Genomic DNA, 18917 nt, shown 5'->3' on the forward strand with positions numbered 1-18917 from the left:
CGGCACCGTCAAGGGCAAGGAGGTGAGTCTGGCCCTGTCCCGGGTGGTCCCGGTGCTCCCTCAGCCGGGGAAACGAGTCGCCAGTGGAGCCTGGCTGGGCGCATATCCCGCAGGCCCGCGGCGCTGCCCCGGCTGGGCCTGCCGGGTGAGCAGGGGGTTGTTGGGCCTCGGTGGAGGAATATTGAGTACCCCCAAGTCCCCGTTTCCCCGGCCCTGCGGGCCGACTGCGGCCTTTCCTGCCTTTAACAATGGCCCTTGGGCTTTCTTCAAGGCTTAACATGTGATGTGAAGAGGGCTGAGTTTGGTTTCCTGAATCTCTACGCGGGTGCAAATAAACATTCTGTGAGGTGGGATGGGGGTGAGGAGCGAGTCTGGGGCATTTGAGGTTGATGTAGCTGAAATCCTGACGCTTAAAACGATTGATCTTCTTTGGTAACAGGGCAAACATGCTTGTCATGCTGGTCTCCAGAAACATATATAGCCTGGAGTTTAGTTAAAATCTTAACATTGCTATTGGCTGGGTATTTGAAGCTGGATCTTTAACTGCTTATGTGCCTGCTGCATTCAAATATGCAAAATGCACAGATTTGGGTATAATTGCTGGGTAGCTTGCATGTATGTGTTATGATAAATAAATCTTCATGAAGATGCCTCAAAATACAGCAAGTTTTTTTTATATTCTTGTATAAGTGTATATATACAATGTATATACACTTACACATTATGCTGTCCGCATATATGTGTTTCTGAGCTAATTCACTTTCCAATTAGTTACTTATAGATTCCATATAAATAAAACTTTACAGATAATTTCTCTCCTGTTAGGATGTGTTATCTCCACATTTTAAAGAAGTTTGCCTTCATGTTTTTGCTCTTTTTATGGACTCTTATTTAAGTAATTTAGAAGTTAAGTGAGAACTCAAGAATGTCCTGAAGTGCTGCTTGTGTTGCTTTGCTTGAGCTGCTGTGACACTGGACTTCTCATGTGTGAGTCATTTCAGCCCATTCAGCTGGGTTAGCTTTGAAAAACGGAAGGTTGAGTGCTGCTGTCTCTTGTGCCAAAGCCTGCTCTTGGCTGCCTGCCTGCTGTTCCCTCTGCCTGCACCACAGCAGGATTGTGAGGAGGGTCAGGCAGGCAGCATTAGCTGGCCTTAGGTGAAATCACTCACAATAGCAAGTGAAAATGCAGGTGAATTGATTTGTGGATTAAATGCTGAATCCTTTATTTCCCAAAGTCTAAGCAGCTCTTTGAAGTTTATTTCAGTAAGTGCAATCACAGTAAATGCTTAATGCTCTCCTAGAGCCAAAGTCACGGAGTGGCTGAGATTTACTAAGATTAGCAGTAAGAGATTAAAGCAGTTGATGCTAAATGTGCTTTGCCTGTGTCTTCAGAAGTGCTCTACTGCACCTGCGGAGCTGCATGGTGTTTGGCAGATGAGGGTAAATGGCTTAAGGAGCACATTTCTTCCAGTGTATTTGGATGTAGGAGACTACTCATAATATGAACTGCTGTCTTGCCATTCTGGGTAACTTTAAGTTAGAGTTTGGCAGGCAGTGGGTCAGGTTTGTTTGACTGTACTGAAAGCCAAGGTTAAAAATAAAATAAACATGCTGTAAGTGGCAGCAGCAATCTTCTGCTCTGTAAAATCCTACTTTTGCTCTTGTAGATTGATATTAAAGATGTGATAACAATAAATCCTGAGTTATCAGAAGAACTACCTGCTGCTGATGTGAAAGAGAACCTTCCTTTGCAAGAGAATGTAAGCGTACAGGTAAGTGTTCTAAAAGGATTTGGTCTCTCCTAAGGTACTTATGTATCAACAGCATGGGTCTTGTTATAAGTAATATCCTCAGTCTTAAAGTTTGAGGTCTCTAACTTGTCTTTTCCATCTCATAGTTAGACTTTGGTCAGAAATTCTTGTTGTATCAATGTCTTGAAGTGCTATGCTAGGAATTTGCAGCTTACTCTGATAACTTACAGCATTCATTTTTTTTTTTTTTTTTTTTTTCAGAAACAGAAGCGCAGATCTACCCTTTCAAAAATCCCTGCTCCACGGGAAGGTGAGGAAATATTCTTCTGTGCTATATGCTCCTGTAAAACAGTAATGTGTTTTCATTGTAGCCCTAATATTCTTCTTCAGTAGCATCATAAGGTTGCTTGTCCAGGCAATGCTAACAAAGAGCATAATGTTTCATACTGACATTTTGGACTCCAGAGTGCAGAAACTTTGCTAACAGATTGCTGTCCTGTTGCTGTGAGCTGGGGCTTGTTGACATGTTGCCCTTTTCTGCAGCATTGCTGTAGTTATTCCTTGATGCTGCTTTTAAATGTCACTAGGCAGTTCCTGTGGCAGTGAGTATGAAAGTTTTGTATGGAGCTTTTGCAAATGCCACAAACAACAAAAGGTAAGTGGGAGTTATTAAAAGTGTCAAAATGAGAGTGGAAAGGGCAATAAAGAAATAGCAGTGACAAATGGATGTCTTCTCTTCAAACAGTCCCCCTAGACAATAACTAGAGCTTTATCCTTGGAGACATTTCAGACCAGGCAGACAAAGTGCCCGCTGGTGTGCTGTAGCTCAGTGATTGTATGTCAGCACAATGTTTTGAGCAAAGCCAGAAGAGAAGATACACATGTCAGAGCATGGGATCACTGAGGAACTGTTTTTCCTGAGGTGTCAGGAGCTAGAAAACTCCCATGTTTTCTACCTTCTTTTAGCTTATTAGTTGATTCTTTTGGCTTTTTGAATTGCAAGTGGCAGCATTACAGGTCTATTTGTAATACTTGTGTGGTGCTGAGGTTGGATGGTTGCTACTTTAATGATTCTCTTCAAGTGCATTGTTAGCCAAAACTTGTGCTTTCCTGTGCAACTGAGCTGTAAACAAAACAGCTGGGCTTGTCTGGCCTTGTTTCTATGTGATGCAAGACAGGGAAGCCAGTACTAGAAGATGACAGTTACAAATCCCCTTGTAAGAGAGAAGCAGGAGTAGTCCAAGAAGCTTAATATGTCAAAAGTTGTTCTGTGCTGGAACATCCTGATGTTCCTCGAATCCAGAGAGCTCTCCATAAACTTTGTGAACTGGAAAGCAGAATGATGTGATGGTCATGACTGTCTCTAGGCAGTTTCAGTTAATGGAGTTGGGTCGCCAGCTGGAAAAAGAGGTGTGTTAATCCAGTCAGTGATGGATGGAAAAATGTCCTCACAGAGGTCATGGCTTTCCTGAAGTATAGAATCTAATTTCAAATCTGAAATATCTGTTGCCTTTCCTACAGGCTCACTCTTGTGCTCTGAGCAGGTCTTCAGGGACAAGAGAGAAGCAGTGCTTTCAGTATTCCCCGAATAGTGTTATCTGTTGTTATAACTAGCTAAACCCCATGAGTGTCAATGAGTGTCCATCCTATTGCAGACTGCACTGTGCCAATTAGAAAGCTAACACTGGCTACAGGTTTTGGTTCTTGGACCAAAAAACTAAAGATCTAGGAGGTATCTGTCCCAATCTCATTCGGGGAAGTGACAGAAGAAGAAGCAGTGCTTTCAGAATGAATTAAGAAACAGATAGTGCCTTAGTCCTCTGAATCAAATAAGAATTTTGGAGGATGCTGAATATCGTCTCATATAATAATCACCTGAATCAAACCCATCTGGCTGCAGCAATCCTCCAGTCAATATGCCTGTCTAGGAGCAGTAGCATTACAGAAAACGTGCTGCCAAGTTTGTGGTGAGATGAGGTCTGGAAGTGTGGCAAAAGCAAATGGAATAAAATGTCACCTTTGAGTGTAATGAAACTGATGCTTTTTGTTCCTAAAGTTGCAGCAGCGACACCTAAGGTCTCTACACCTGAGCAGAGGATTTCAGGTAAAGAGTTAAGATAGGAGCACTGAAATTTGTGGATACGGTTCTCAGGTAATTCGATCCAGAATTGGAATTAAACCTTGGTCTGAAATAGATCTGGTGTCCTTTGGAATCGTAGTGATTAATTCTGGATAAGTTCTTGTGGTTGCTAGAGGTGAAGGTAGCTCTAGCTTGTATATCACTTCTATTTTTTTCATATCAGGTTTGCTGTCTTTATGAATCTATTGAGGTGTATGTTCCAAACCCTCCCCTAGGAAGCTTTGTGATGATGGACTTGCTCTCTGAAAGAAATACCTGTGTAACAATGGAGACTGCCTACAAAAGGACCTTTGATTTGCTGTTGTGATTATACAGTCTTTTAGCTGTATTTATCAAGCTCCCACTCCACTGTGCACCACGTACCCTGCATCTGAGTATGGGTGCTGAGATGGTGGGCATGATGCTGCCTGTGACCACTGCCTGGTTGCAGTACTAGTGTCACCATCAAACAGCTAATGCCCTGCAAGTGTGAAGCTTCAGAAGATTTCCCAGTTCCCAAACTTGTAACTTGCCCCTTCCTAGGTACTAAGGTTCTGGAGCTGCCATGTTAGGGAATCCTTAGCAGTATCTGAAAGAAATTCAATGGAACTGCAAATCTGGGATGAACTGCTTGCTTTCCTGTAGTGGTGTGTTTCATGATCACTTTTCACCCACCTGCATTTTCACTGATGCACTTTGCTAATGCATCAAAATCTGGAAAAGGTCCTTTTAGCCACACTTTGTTCCCTTTTGTTCTGCACTTGGTGAGCATTTGAATACTTGCAAATGTCTGAGTGTCTGAGGGATGATACTGACCTTGAGTTTGTGTTTCCAAAGCTGTGCGTGGCCGTTCCAGGATGTCTGTTATCGCAGAATCTCAGTGCAGCCTCCAGGAAAATGAGATGGGGGTAGATCCCTGCACTTCTGCACAAACCAGAAACAATGCATCCATTCCTGGTGAGTGGAGAAAGAACCCAGTGAATTCTTATTATGAGGCAACATGGGTTGTATACATTTAAATAGATAAACTGAAAATCCCAAGGGAATGAGCAACTTCTACTCTTTTATATAAAACAAGAGAGTCCTAGAGGCCTATCACAATGTAAATATTCAGGGTTCCTGCCTTGAAAGGCTTTATTAGCCAGAGAGCTGCACTTGTGGATATGGGATCTGCTTAATGGCATAAAGTGGTATTCACAGGGCTGGAGTGGGAAAGGAAGTACCTTAATACTGCTGACAACATGCTCTGTAACTAGTTGTTGTAGTTTTACCTACATCACTTGAGTAAAGCAAGAACTTGAGTCTACTTAAATTACTAAATTGTAGTTATTTATTGTTACCAAACCTATGCTATAAATAGCTGAGGGAATGCCTCGTTGTATTAAGTTCTGCTTACAAGACATTGAAATAAGAGATTTGGTACTAAGTTCTTGTCTAGTTGGTGTGGCCTTGACTTGTAGCTTTGAATAGAAGTTCGTGGTTGGCAAGGGATTAAAAAAGTAATTTGCATGCCAGGTTTTAGCCAGTTCTCTCACCTGATCTAGAACCAGAGTTGAGGAATGCCTGTGGTCTGCAAGGCTTTACTGATTGTAAAATTGTTCTTGATCTTAGGGATCTAATTACTGGGTTTGGTCTGGCTTCTTTCTGCAGCTGGCAGAACCAGGACTAGCAAGCTGAACTGTGTTTCAGAAGCCTCAGTGACAAATGTCAATGGAAATACAGAGGATCATCTGCCTCTGGCCAGAATCTCTTCAGTGAGCCCAGGTACCAGGGAGCTGTGGGTTAAGAGCTGACTCACTAGTCAGTGATGCACTACTAAGTGATTGCTGCTCTGTATTCTCCAAGACTAAAGCTTGAAAAAGGTGACTGTGGCAGTAAGACTGAGTATCTTCAGTATTTTTTATTACAGATGTGTAATTCTGTTACAGTGGTATCACCTTAGAAATGTTGCCTTTACTGTAGAGTGGCAGTGGGACTTCCTGAGCAGTTTGCGGTGGGTAGATCTGGTTGGGAAGAGGAAATGCTGCAAGATGAATGACATCCTTCTGAAGATGATTGTTTCCTGTACAAGCTAGTCTGGCAGCAATGTGGAAAAGTTGAAATATTTGTGTTGTGCTTAAAACCTAGTGTGGAAATTTAATCCAAGGAAATACTTTTATTTTATCTAGTTCGGAGAAGATCCAACATTGTGAAAGAGATGGAGAAAATGAAAAACAAGAGGGAAGAAAAGAGAGCTCAAATCAGTGAAATCAGGACAAAGCGTGCACAGGTGGAGTACTCTACAATACACTCACAATGGGACATTGCTTAAGGACAGTGTATCGCAATATTTGAAACTAAACCATATTTTGGACAGGCTTTGTTCATGTGAAGCTGTACATAAGGATGAATTGATTATAGTTTTGGAAAGTTCTTAATATTGTGGAAAATTTCTAATTGCATACAGCTGATGGTTTATCATGCTCTGGGGCTTTTTTGCTGTTACACATTAATTACATTCACATCCATGTGTTTTCCACGCAGGAATTTGACAGCAGCTGTCCAAACTGGGAGTTTGCGAAGATGATTAAGGAATTCAGAGCAACTCTAGACTGCCAGCCAATATGTATAACTGATCCAGTAAGTAAATGCTGAAGCTGCAGACTGCAGCCTGTGGACAGACTATTTTGCACTGGAGATGTTGGCATATGAACAATTCAGTGTATCACTGTACCTTAGAAATCCTCTGAGCATATTGTGATCTTGAGGCACCTGGTGGTATATGTGAGGTTATTTACCTTTCCTATTTAGGGCTAAGCTGCCTTGCACTGCTTTTCATGTGTCATTAGTAAAGAGCTTGCACTTCAACAATTATCATTATTTGCATGGTAACATCAGTACTTTTCAGAGCTTGTAAACAGCAGAGCCTATTACATAGCTTAGCTTGTTGTAGGTATAACTTAAAGCAGATTATTACCCCATAACAGGAAGTGTTATTGTATGTAAGTCATATATATTAAGTAATTTTAAACTAGGTCAAAAAATGGAGGAGCAAAAGTAGAGGTCAAGAATTTAAAACAGAACAAAACAACCCCAGAAAAACCAGGCTCAGTTTATCTTCAGCAATTACAAAGGCAGCGTTGTTTAACAAGGCTTTTGCTAGACAAGGACTACTTATTCTCAGGTGTTAGTCAGTGAAAAACGGTAGTGCTTCAGTTCAAATGAAAAAGTAGGTGTGGACTAGCTCAGAACACTGGGTGGTTTGTATGCCTGCATCCTATGGGGCTGACAACCAGCTGCTGGTGTAAGCATCACCACATGATAGAAGAAGAGTTTGTCATCTTTCTGCCTCATCCAGTGGAATATGCACTTTCCTAAACTCATCTGGTGTTTAACTGTGCTGGACAAATTGCTAAACTTACTGCATCAGTAAAATACTCCAGGTCAAAAAATACCCCTGGGGTAAATAAAGATAACAATTTGACTGTAGTTGCAGAATTGATATGGCAGTTCTTACTGGAAAGCTGGCCAAGGACTGAACTCTCTACTAATTCTCATATAGGATATTTGGGGCATTTTCTATAGCATGTCAGCATTTCCACCCGATATGCTGGAGCATGCTGTGTAAATAAAGCTCAATTGTTTGTAGTGCTGCTTTTGCACTGAGCAGACTTAAGACTTGCATCCCTGCATAGACTAGGTTGGATCAGTAGTGGAGGCAACTCCGATCAGCATGTAGGAAAGTACACTGGAACATTGGATCTTTCTCTCTGTAATACTAAGTAAATATGGGACTAACCAGGAAATAATTACTTGTTTTCTTTTAGATAGAAGAACATAGGATTTGTGTCTGTGTGAGGAAGCGCCCTCTCAATAAGCAAGGTGAGTGTACTGACAAAGCAGCTCTGTCTTGGAGCGGTTTGGCATTGCTTGCTCTTATTAAAACTGAGGGTCTTTTCTGTCCACAGAACTGCAAAAAAAGGAATGTGATGTTGTTACTGTTCCAAGCAAGTGTGTCCTGCTGGTGCATGAGCCAAAGCAGAAAGTGGACCTAACAAAATACCTTGACACTCAGGCATTTAGATTTGACTTTTCATTTGATGAATCCTCTTCTAATGAAATGGTATACAGGTAATGCTTTCTTCTCATTGGGAATGACTTTGAAGCTTAAAGCATGGAGCTGTGGATAGATGGCATCCTGGCTTAAAGAAACTGCAACTTGAAATAAATATTAAAGTAATTTTTTGGAGGAAACCAAAGGACTGAAAAGTCTAAAGCCTTTTTTTGGCATGGTCTCGCAGATTTCCTAAGGATTTGCTTTTATTTGCTCTTTTTTTTTTTTTTCCTTTCTTTTTAGAAAAACTGATGAAGCAGGGTGTGAAATGTTTGTCTTAACTGTCTTTTACCTTCTCAATACCCAGGTTCACTGCTAGACCTCTTGTGGAGACCATCTTTGAGGGTGGGAAGGCAACATGTTTTGCTTATGGCCAGACAGGCAGTGGCAAGACACATGTAAGTTCTCCAACATCTCAAATTCTGTAGCTTTATCTGAAGTATTGTAAAGCTCCTTGATGATGATAATGAATAGGATTGTGTAAGGAGTTTGGATCTTGGTTTGTTTTTTTTTTTTTTTTTTTTTTTCTCCTTGAAGCTAATACTTTGCCATCTCTTAATCTTCTTTTTCAGTAGCTTTATGTATTACTGGGGTTCCTTTGAGGTTGTGAGGAAAATCATACTAAAATCCCCCCATAGCTGGCTTTTTAAAGATTTATGATGTCTTAACATGCTAGTCATGGCTATTCCTTGCTGTTGCAGTTCGGCCTGCTGCTGAACTCCAGTCTGCAAAGTGGGGCTGTTAGCCTACCTCTGAGACAAAGGCTATTTTCTGTACTGTGTTGTGAGTTTGGAGGCAAGACTTTAGCAATTGTAAAAGAATAAGCCTCTTGTTGCACATAAATGTTTAAGTGATTTGGTATTGTTGTGAAGTGAGCAAATTAGTGTGACTTTCTAACCATACCTTCCAGTCTACCAGTTGCAGCTTCAAGAGACCTGTGGAGTCAAATCTGCTGTCTTACTCTGCAAGAAGCCTTTACTTCAGACCGTAGTGATCTGGACTAAGCTAGGCTAGCCTGCCAGTTTGAGTAATCAGACAGACACTGTCATTTCAGTGTTAGAGCCAAGTTTTAGGCTAGGATCTCCTATCATTAGTGATATGCAGTGAGCTGTAGATTTCTTCAAGTAATCTTGAAGGAAATTTGGAATTTTATAGAAGTTTGGACATAGGCTGCCTCCATTGCACTGGAATGGGCAAACATGCTAATCTGAGAATCATTACAGGAATACAAATGTGAGGCACTAAAATCATAGGCACTGAAGTCCCTTGCTCTAGGGTGCAGAAGGAGTGCAAGGACAATAGCTGTAGCATGACACTGGAGTGCTGCATGTTAAACTCTGGCAAACTGACTGTGTCACAGGATTGCCCCATCCCTGGCAGTGTTCAAGGACAAGTTAGATGGAGTTTGGAGCAACCTGGTCTAGTGGAAGGTGTCCCTGCCCATGGCAGGGGGTTGGAACTAGATGATCTTTAAGGTGCCTTCCAACCCAAACCATTTTATGACTCTGACTGAGTCATGTTTTAAAAATTGAGGCAGTTTCATACCATGATGGTAGAGCAAGTTGCCAGGACAGGACCAAATGAAAATGTTGGGATTAAAGGTCAAGGGAGTTAAAGGCATTGTCTGATCTAGAAGTTTGATGCATTTTTGATACCACATGTGAGCTTTTACAAGTAGCAATGAAAACATTACTCAACCTGTGCCCTAAGAAATGAGGATTTATTTCCTCTGGCCAGAGGCAATTGGGTTGCACTGTCAAGGCCATGCATTTCTCCTTGAAGGAACAACTGCTTTGTGCTGCACTGCAGACCCTTGCAGGCATTCAGCTGTTGGTTTGCATAGTCCAGAGCTTCTTTGTGAACTGATAGGGAAGCAGCGAACTGATTTTATCCTGAATTGCACTGTTATAATAATCTCATTGACATTAGAGCACATACATATATATATACATATAGTAACTTCCTAGTATGTTTTTGTGACTACAGTCGGGTAGCCTGGCTTGTTTGTACCACACATTGTCTGGCCTTTTTTCTTCACAGACTATGGGTGGAGACTTCTCTGGGAGAACACAGAATGCCTCAAAGGGCATATATGCTTTTGCATGTAAGTTGATTCTTTAGATATGAAAATCAAATTAGTGCTTGTTTTTCTTAGGTAAGATCTGGCTGTGTATGGTTTATTTAAAATGTTTCCAGTAGAAGGTACATAAAGCATTTGTGTTTCCAGTAGTAAGTAGTGGTATTTGTGGCAGGAGGTATGATTAGTTTTTTCAGCTTCACAAAATATTTTCCATCCAGCCTGGAAGCTTCTAGATCCACACTTAACTCACCGGAAGAAGCGTCATCTTTTTGAGGCAAAGAGATGACAATTTTCTATTTTGGCATTTGCTGGGCTGAACAACTTAATTTTGATTCTTCTGTTGTGCTTTTGTCTTCAACTCAGGATGGTGTTTGGCAATATCCAACTTGAATGCAACACAACCCTACCCATTTCTAATGTAAAGCTTTTTATACAGAAAGCATATAAATGTTCTGCTGCTTCCTGTAAGCATTAGATGGAAAAAAAAAACCCTAGCACATACAAAATTATTCCAGAAAACAGATGCTTTAGAAGCCCCTCCTTGACCTAGAAAGCACCATAAACCTTAACCTCCTCTACCTCTCCTTTAGAAAGGCATATTGTGAAACTAGTCTGTGTGTAGCAAGGCAGCTGAAATAAAGCAGCTATTTGCTAGTCTATGAAAATTAGTTATGACTGGCCCTGAAGTAGGGTCTTTGCTTTTTAGCTCAGTTGGGAAAAGCTGCACTGGATCCAGCCGAAGGGTCAACTAATCTGGTGTATTGTCTCCAACGAGCAGCAATGCAGGTGCTCAGGGATGCATGAAACACAAATGCATGACTTTTTCAAGCCTGGCCAAAACAATAGCAGATCCCAGTGTTGCTCCACAGCAGTGAGGACTGCTGTCTGCAGGGGACGTCAGCAGCAGAAACTTCTGTATCCTCCTGTGTTTTCAGTCCCTTGATGAGGATGCTGTTGATACTGTTCTCCAGATGGTGGCATGGCACTGTTTCACTAGCATTTTTTGAGGATGAGGATGTCATTCAGCTGCTAGACACTGCTTTACAGCTGTGCAGTATTTGAAAGTAGATCAAGTAGCAACTAGAACATCATTTAAACTAGTTAACTGAACTTCTGCCTTCCCTCGTTAGCTCAAGATGTCTTCCTCCTCCTAAACCAGCCCAGGTACAGGAGTCAGGAACTGGAAGTCTATGTGACCTTCTTTGAAATATACAATGGAAAGGTGAGATTATTATTATTTTTAATCTTGACCCAATTTCTTTGGTTGAATGTTTCATAAGTAGCTGAGCGAAACTTACTATTTACTAGTTTCTATAGTGCTGTATATTCTCTTGTTCACAGTGTATTTGGAATTGAAAGGCTCTGCTAAAGGTGCTGTTTCTATATAGCTTTGTATAAAGATGGCAGAAAATACAAGGAGACTTTGTTCAGATTTGCCTCAATCTTATTACCTGAATATAGGTGTTTGACCTCTTGAACAAGAAGACAAAGCTTCGAGTCCTGGAGGATGGCAAGCAGCAGGTCCAGGTCGTTGGTCTCCAAGAGAGACAAGTCAGCTGTGCTGAGGATGTCATCAGAATGATTGAGATGGGCACTGCCTGCAGGTTTGGTGCCTTAAAACCAATAAGAATAGTCATATCCTGTTGTATCTTCATGTCTAGAAAAAAATAAGTCTGTAGCTAGTGCTTAGAGACTTAAATAGAAAATTGTTCTTCCCAGTAAGACAGGCACTGAGCAGCACCTCTGCATGAATCCAGGAAGGTAGCTAGTAGTGCTGGGTTTAGCCTTCCTTCCATAGAGAAGGTCAGAGTTCATGTTCCTATGTCCTCATGTAACTCCAAGAAGAGCAGAACTGTTCACATGAGGAGATGTCTGCTCTGGTGTTACACCTAAGCTAAGCAGAAGCTGCTTTCTAGAAGTATCAGCTAGTTTACAGGAACACAAGTAGCTCCCTGTGGCCTTGTAAGATCAAGGAATAGCAGCTGGCATCAACCTACAGTTGAAAAATGCTTTGCCTTAACTGCAGGACAGATGAGCTATTCCAATGGCAACAAAAATGCTGCATGTTGTTCAGCGATCTTGTCTAAACATTTTTGAGAGCAGGTGCCAAGGGATAGCTGCACGCTTGGTTCATCATCCTGGCAGAAAGGCTGTGGTCAGGGCAGCTCTAACATTGTACTGGTGTCTATAACCAGAGCTATAATCTGTATCTCAGGTCTCAGTTAAGTGTCAACTGCTGTGGAAACATTACCAGGCAAATGACAACCCCTTGGCTGCTGTATTACACTGTACATGTGCAGATATGCATATCCTGAAAGTTCATTCAGCACTCTGCTGCGCATGCTTTTTTGGCTGACAGTTCAGTCAAGAAGGGTTTAACATTACAGATTTCTGCCTTGCTTTAGGACAACCTCTCTTCCTTTCCCCCAGCAGCAGGGACACAGGTGGAACAGTGAACCTGCCAACCTTCTTGGGGAATAAATGGCAATGAAGGTCACAGGTTTATGGTAACTTTTAAGCCTCCAGTCTGTATCTTGCAGTGATGGGGCATGTGCAGCTGCATAGCAGAGGTAAATGCCAAGCCAGCTTGGCTGGAGAAGGGGATTTACCATGACTGTAATGTGCTATCCCAACTAATGCTGTTTAGTGGGAAGCTTGGCTGAGCTTACTGTGTAATAGCAAATGCATTAGGAAAATGACATGTGGCCTGCTCTGAGGCAGAGAGCTGCAGTGCTGAAGGCATGTCTTCCAGCTCCAAATGTAGGGCATTAGCAGTCAGAAAGGCTGGCTGAGTTGAGCCAGGCAGTTTAAATGGCCTTAAATATCTGCAACTAGGGTGCAGGTTCATATTTCTCACAGCAGTCCTTCTGTGCTCCTCTATCAGAGGTAATTCCATAATTTGTGCAAACTTTAAGTACCAATGTGTGGGATAAAGCCTGGGAAGTTAAACAACATGACTGAATGGTTGCAGGTCTTGGCTAGCACTGTCAGGACCTGTTGCATCTTCTGGGACACAGTTCTAATGCTTGTTTGCATCTTTGCTGTAGGACATCTGGGCAGACATTTGCAAATGCCAGCTCTTCCCGGTCACATGCCTGCTTCCAAATCCTGCTACGTCGAAGAGGGAAACTGTTTGGCAAATTTTCCTTAGTGGATCTGGCAGGGAACGAGAGGGGTGCAGACACATCTAGTGCTGATCGACAGACACGAATGGAAGGTGCAGAGATCAATAAAAGCTTGCTGGCTTTGAAGGTAAGCTATATGTCATGGAGCAAATAGTGCTAATGAATTCTGTTCAGCTTTGGGGTTATCTGTTCTGTATCTGTACAGTGCAAGGGAAAAGAGCAGCCCCAAAAATCCTAGTTTAGTATGTCAAGAACCTGAAAATGGTGTGTAATTCCATTTACAGTGATTCCAGGAAAGTGGTGCTGCAGTATTGTTAGGCCAGACACCGATACAGCCATTTCAAGCTCTATTCGAGTTTTCTTTTTTACATACGGTGGATATACCAGCTGTCTTGTGACAGTCAAAAACTTAGAGTATATTTAAAGGCTATGAAGTACTTAGAGCAATAGAGATGACCACCCTCCAGTCTGTTGGATTTACTAGCAACTTGTAGTTGATAGCTTGCAGAGCTGGTTGAGAAGAGATGCAGATATTGCATTCACAAGACTTGTCTTTTAACAGGAATGTATTCGAGCTTTAGGGCAGAACAAATCTCACACCCCTTTCCGGGAGAGCAAGCTGACCCAGGTGCTGAGAGACTCTTTCATAGGAACAAATTCAAGGACCTGTATGGTGAGCATGTGCATGGCACAAACACACTGCTTATGGGTTCTGCAGTTTTACTGGCTGGATAGCTGTGTGCTCTTCTAGAATGAGGGGACTTTAAAGACAGAAAGTTTCACTTCTCTGGGGGAAAAAAGTTTCCTCCTCCACTCACCTATAGTGACTGAGATGAAGTGGTGAGCCCTGGTAGAAGCAGGGCTGCATAAGTCATTTTCACACAGTGAATGTAGAGTAGAGCCTGGTGTGCTCTCAAATGGCTTTGCTGCTTGTAGAGGTGCAGCACTGTGGGTGTATACAAAGCCAGTAGAAAGCTGGATACGGGGCCACTGGTATGTCCCACAGAACTATAAAGTAAAATGGGACTTGACAGAATGGCTCACCTCTGACCCTTTGCCCTAATGTGTCCCAGCTGCCTGGTGAGATCAGTCCTGGTAGGACCATTAACAGGAGTGAAAAGTCAGATGAGGGAGTCACTGAGGTCTTCTGTTCTGTTTGCAGATAGCAATGATTTCTCCAGGCATGAGTTCGTGTGAATACACCTTAAACACATTGAGATATGCTGACAGGTAATGGCCTCTATGACTTGGGGATTTTATTCTTATTGCAGAAGGTGTTTTGGCTGTTTTTAATCTGACCTTTGGAACCTCAAGTTCTCTTGTATTGTTTGTAATGATGATTTGGAGCTTGTTTGTTAGGAGCAAATTATCTCAGAGCTGTCTTATGAAACTGACCCAGGTGTTCTGTGTGAGACATAGAGATTGTATAAGACTGTGACTAATGTTTCCTTTCCTCAGAGGAGGAGTCTGTTATGCTGGACTTGACAGCCCTGGTTTTTGTAGAGAGTTTACCCTGTCCTGAATGGTTACCTCCATGCCCTTTACTTTCCGGATTAATTTAGGTCCCATCTGTAAGTGTGTGCTAAGAATGTGTCCCTGACAGGGCCCTACAGATGGGACAAAACACTTTGTTCTTGATGGACTTTAAGTATGAGCTAATAAGGTATGGCACCTTGGAGACTTTGGGTGAAATCTGAAGGACCTGGAGAACTCAAATGCTTCTAAGCAGATGGTGAGAGTGTGTTTGGAGTGCCTCACAGCTGGCAGGGCAAGGTAGATTGGCAGGGACCAAGCCCCAGGTTTCCCTGGGTGTCTTGCTAATACCTGGAACCCTTGTGAGAGAGCAGTGGGTGCCTCCTGGTTTCTGCTTTACATGCCTCTACATATCTCCAGTGAAGTGACAAATAAAGATAAGATTTGATTATTGTCATATATTAACAAAATGATACTTGCACATCTTGGGCTTGGTAGCTTGCCTTCATTTAGTTCACAAAAGGCTGCTGGTTCCTTCCTGGAAAGCATTCTACCCTTAGAAAAGGATGTATGGTAACACTTGGCATAAGCATTCTGGAACACTGTGAATCTTGACAGATTCCCAGATTTGGATCTGGATTGAAGTTGCATTTTTTCCTTTTAGTGGACAGCTGTTCCTGCTCACCTGAAAGTACAGAACAAAGTGCAACATCTGATTGAGCATGCTTCAGTAAGATTCTAGCCTTGAGCTGGGCCCATTGGGTTCTTAGCCAGTGTGCAGGGCAAGTTCAAGCTCTAAGAAAGGGGGTATTAGGCTGAAAGTGACTGGAAATATGCATCTGACACTAGTAACTGGAATAAAATGCCCAGCTGATGTACAATCTCATCAGCCATGACTTTCATCCTTCTAGATCTATCCTGGCACAGTGGGTGCTTGCAGAAAATTCAGCCTTAACCTTTTCTTTCCATACTAACTTCTCTCAGTTGGTCATGATAAACCAAGCTGATAGGTGGAAAACAGCTTCTGTGAAAGGCTTTTGCTGCAATTAGCATTGTGTACTTGGATGTTTCTCTCCAGGGGAGGTCCTGGAGACAAACATCTCTGCTTTCTTTCTCACAGACCTCTGAGATTTCTGCCCCTGTGGGTTGTTCTGTGTGGGGTAATGTGGAACTGAAGTGCAGCTGAATGTTTCTTGCTGAACACCGAATGACTGCGGTAGCTGTTCTGTGATGCCGTAGCCCAGAAGCTTCTGGAAGAAGAGTTTGAGTGACAAATCTTTTTGTTGCAGGGTGAAAGAGCTCAGCCCTCATAATGGAAGTGGTGAAACACAAAATCAGATGGAGACTGAGAATGAGGAAACAGAAGGCTCAGGTCCCCAGTACAGTGTATGTGTGTGCAGTGGGCTGGACAGATCTCAAAGCTGGGAACAACTTGCTGTTCTTACTTGGACCATTTCTTGCAGCTCTGCAAGGATGAGGATGAAGATATCTCTCCCCACATGTTCAGCTTTCGTGAGGCTATGACTCAAATTAGTGAACGGGAGGAGAAGGTTGTAGAACAGCTTAAAGAACTGAAACAGGTATGTGGAAGAGGCAAGGCTGGCCTAGGCTGCATCTTGCATGTTGATAGCAGCTTGCTTGTCTGAGCCAAGTGCTGCTGGGGAGGCTGTGGGCTGTAATGCAAGATGCTGTACTATGGTGTTACTTTTTCCCCACTGCTAACTTTTTCCTGTGGTTTCCTGCCCAACTGGTTAAACTGGGGCATTTCAGTGTTTGCAGCCAGCCAGTCCTCCTTCCCCTCCACCTACCAACCTCTACTTGCAAATAGTGAGCACTGACTGGTACTGCTCTGTAGAAGCTCATCTCTGTTGCTTGATGTGTCAGATTTGAGGAAACAAATTGAATTTCCAGAAAGTCAATTTCTTATTGTTATCCTTGTAAATAACAGAGACTGGCAACTGAACTTGACTACCTCTTGGGAATCACGGAGCAGCCAGACTACGATCTTGAGACCTTTGTGGGCAGAGCTAAGTCCTTTGTAGAGGAGAGCTTAAGAAACTTCCTGAGTGTTGGAGGTATGCTAGTGCCTGTCTCTGACTAGCACTGTCCTTACACCAGCACACCTGTGGTGGTTTGAACACCCAGTCCTACTTAGCTCATGATTCAGATCACTTTCCTTGTTGATACCAGGGAGAGATCTGAAATGTCCTGTTGTCTGCACTTTCCAAAGTAAAATTTTGGCTAGAAACTTCCACTTGCTTTTTACTGCCATATAAAACTGCCTTCCCTTGAGCAGAATGCAGTGTCCACAAAGAGCAGATGAGCTAGTCTGTTTGCCTAGTTTGGTTACATAGTTTAGCTTTTGCCTTAGCCAGAACTCAGACTTTGAGAAATAGGTCCCAGTACCATATTCTATGGATTCATAGGGGTGTGTCCCTTGTTTTTACTCCTTTTTTCATGGACTCTTGTGTTCATGATACCTGTCCACTTACATCAATCCGCCAGACATATATTGAGATGCCACATCTGCCAACACCTCAGTTTGGCATGCCTTTGCCTTAGTATAGGACATTCATAAATCTGCCAGGAAACCCCTCTGTTGTTAGTTCTGAGCCAGTTTGGAGACTTTCCAGTTCAGCACAGGAATGTCAACTGCCTGTTTGCTTAGCCCTGCCCACTGTCATTGGAGCATCGGTGGAAGGGAGACAGCAATACAGATGCATGGGCTTGGCTGACACCTGGTAACAGTGCCAGGTTAGATTGCCTGCTTGGGACAGGGGAAGCTAAGCTGGTAATTACTACCTTTCTGCCACTGTTGCAGAAACTTGGGCTTTGATTGCCACTCCAACCTTTACAGCTGACATAGTCTTTGCCCCAGAAACAGGCCTGTGAGGGCTTGGGGTTTTTTTAAAGGTTTGGTTTTGGGGTTGTTTGTGGTGTGTGTTTTGGGGGGTTTTTTGGTGGTTTTTTTTTTTTCCCCTTTTGTCTTCCCCTCTTTTTTTTGTGTGTGTGTGTTTTTTTTGTTTTTTAATTTTATTTTTAGAGGCTGACACTCGTGGCACCAAAGTGAACTGTCAACCTGAAACAGTAACTTTTTTCTTAAACAGCCATGACTGTCCTCCCATCTCAAATGCAGCCCCATAGGTATATCTCTCCATTCACTATCTAGGGTGGTGACAAGATAACAAGAGTAAATGCCCTGCTGCCCTCTGCCTTACAGGCTGAGGAAATCTGGCCCTTTGGGATGGTTGGATTAGTGGCATCTAGTCTGAACTGCAAACTGCAGGCTTGCAGCTACTGATGAGTAGAAATGAACAAGTACAACTGAAGAGCTTTGCGGGACCAGGCAGGATTTGATGTTGGCTGAGCAGTTATTGCCCATTCCACTTCCCTCTGTGGCTCTTGCAGAGCCTTGCTGAGGGGGGACTTGTTCAGCTTCCAGGTCAGTCACCCTGTCGCTTTTGTCTTCCTTTACAGAAACTCTGGATGCTCTGGGGACTGCTATGCAGCTGGAGGAGCAAGCCAGCAAGCAGATGAGATGGAAGAGGCCTTAGTAAATACAGCAAAACCTGGTTCTCAAGCAGTCCTCTCTCTGTCTTGCATGTTTGTTGGTGGTTTGTGTCACTCCTATTTTCAATGTGGTAGAGTGTCTGCAGGTCATGCGTGCCTGAGGGTAGAGAACACAGCAGCCTCTCCCTCTTCATGGCCTGGTATCAGTGTACTTGGCAGAGTGCTAGAAACACCCCTGCAAGGCCTGGGGAGTGGACTGGAGAGTCTGCTAGATGTCTCACTTCTGGCCCTTTGCTAGTGACAATGGTCTCTTCTGATAGAACTAGATATACATGTATAGTTTTCTGGTGTACATAAAACCCTTCCAGATGTGCTTGAAACATTGCAAAACTGTTGCAAGTCTGGCTTTTCTAGAAAGAAAATTGACTTGTATGTAATTATAAAACACTGGTATTTTAAGAAGTTTGATAAATAAATATTCCTGATTATCTTCTAGCTTTATAAAATATATTTCTTGCCGATTTTGGTAAAGTCTAACAGCACCTAAAGACTTACAGGTGGTGTAGAGAGAGACTGATGTCTTTGGTAAAGTTTCTTTTTAAAGTCTTTACACTTGTAATGTTTAAAAATCACTCAAAATAAATCTTGTCTTGCAATTTTGACATCCTGCTGGCTAGAACTTGCTGAGCAAGGGGGAAGCTGGTTTAGAGGGTACGTATCCTGCACCTGAGCAAAGTTCAGCATGTAGTGAGTGGCTCAGCTCTTA

General features: G+C 42.7%; 1 protein-coding gene across 1 annotated transcript; it reads left to right on the forward strand.

Annotated features, from left to right (window-relative positions):
- Positions 1 to 4: 4 nt before the first annotated feature.
- Positions 5 to 18195, forward strand: KIF2C (kinesin family member 2C; the record flags this gene model as incomplete). The annotated part of the gene is made up of 19 exons (XM_010012709.1): positions 5 to 22; positions 1668 to 1772; positions 2013 to 2061; positions 4708 to 4827; positions 6039 to 6139; positions 6394 to 6489; positions 7677 to 7731; positions 7818 to 7980; positions 8271 to 8361; positions 10004 to 10067; positions 11174 to 11265; positions 11505 to 11647; positions 13091 to 13295; positions 13731 to 13841; positions 14331 to 14398; positions 15931 to 16027; positions 16105 to 16221; positions 16590 to 16716; positions 18119 to 18195. Coding segments are annotated over 19 exons (1899 nt in total), but the record flags the coding sequence as incomplete, so codon positions are not given.
- Positions 18196 to 18917: the final 722 nt, after the last annotated feature.

The sequence above is a fragment of the Nestor notabilis genome, unplaced genomic scaffold (assembly GCF_000696875.1).
Source record: "Nestor notabilis isolate BGI_N333 unplaced genomic scaffold, ASM69687v1 scaffold24334, whole genome shotgun sequence".
NCBI classification, from domain to species: Eukaryota; Metazoa; Chordata; class Aves; order Psittaciformes; family Psittacidae; genus Nestor; species Nestor notabilis.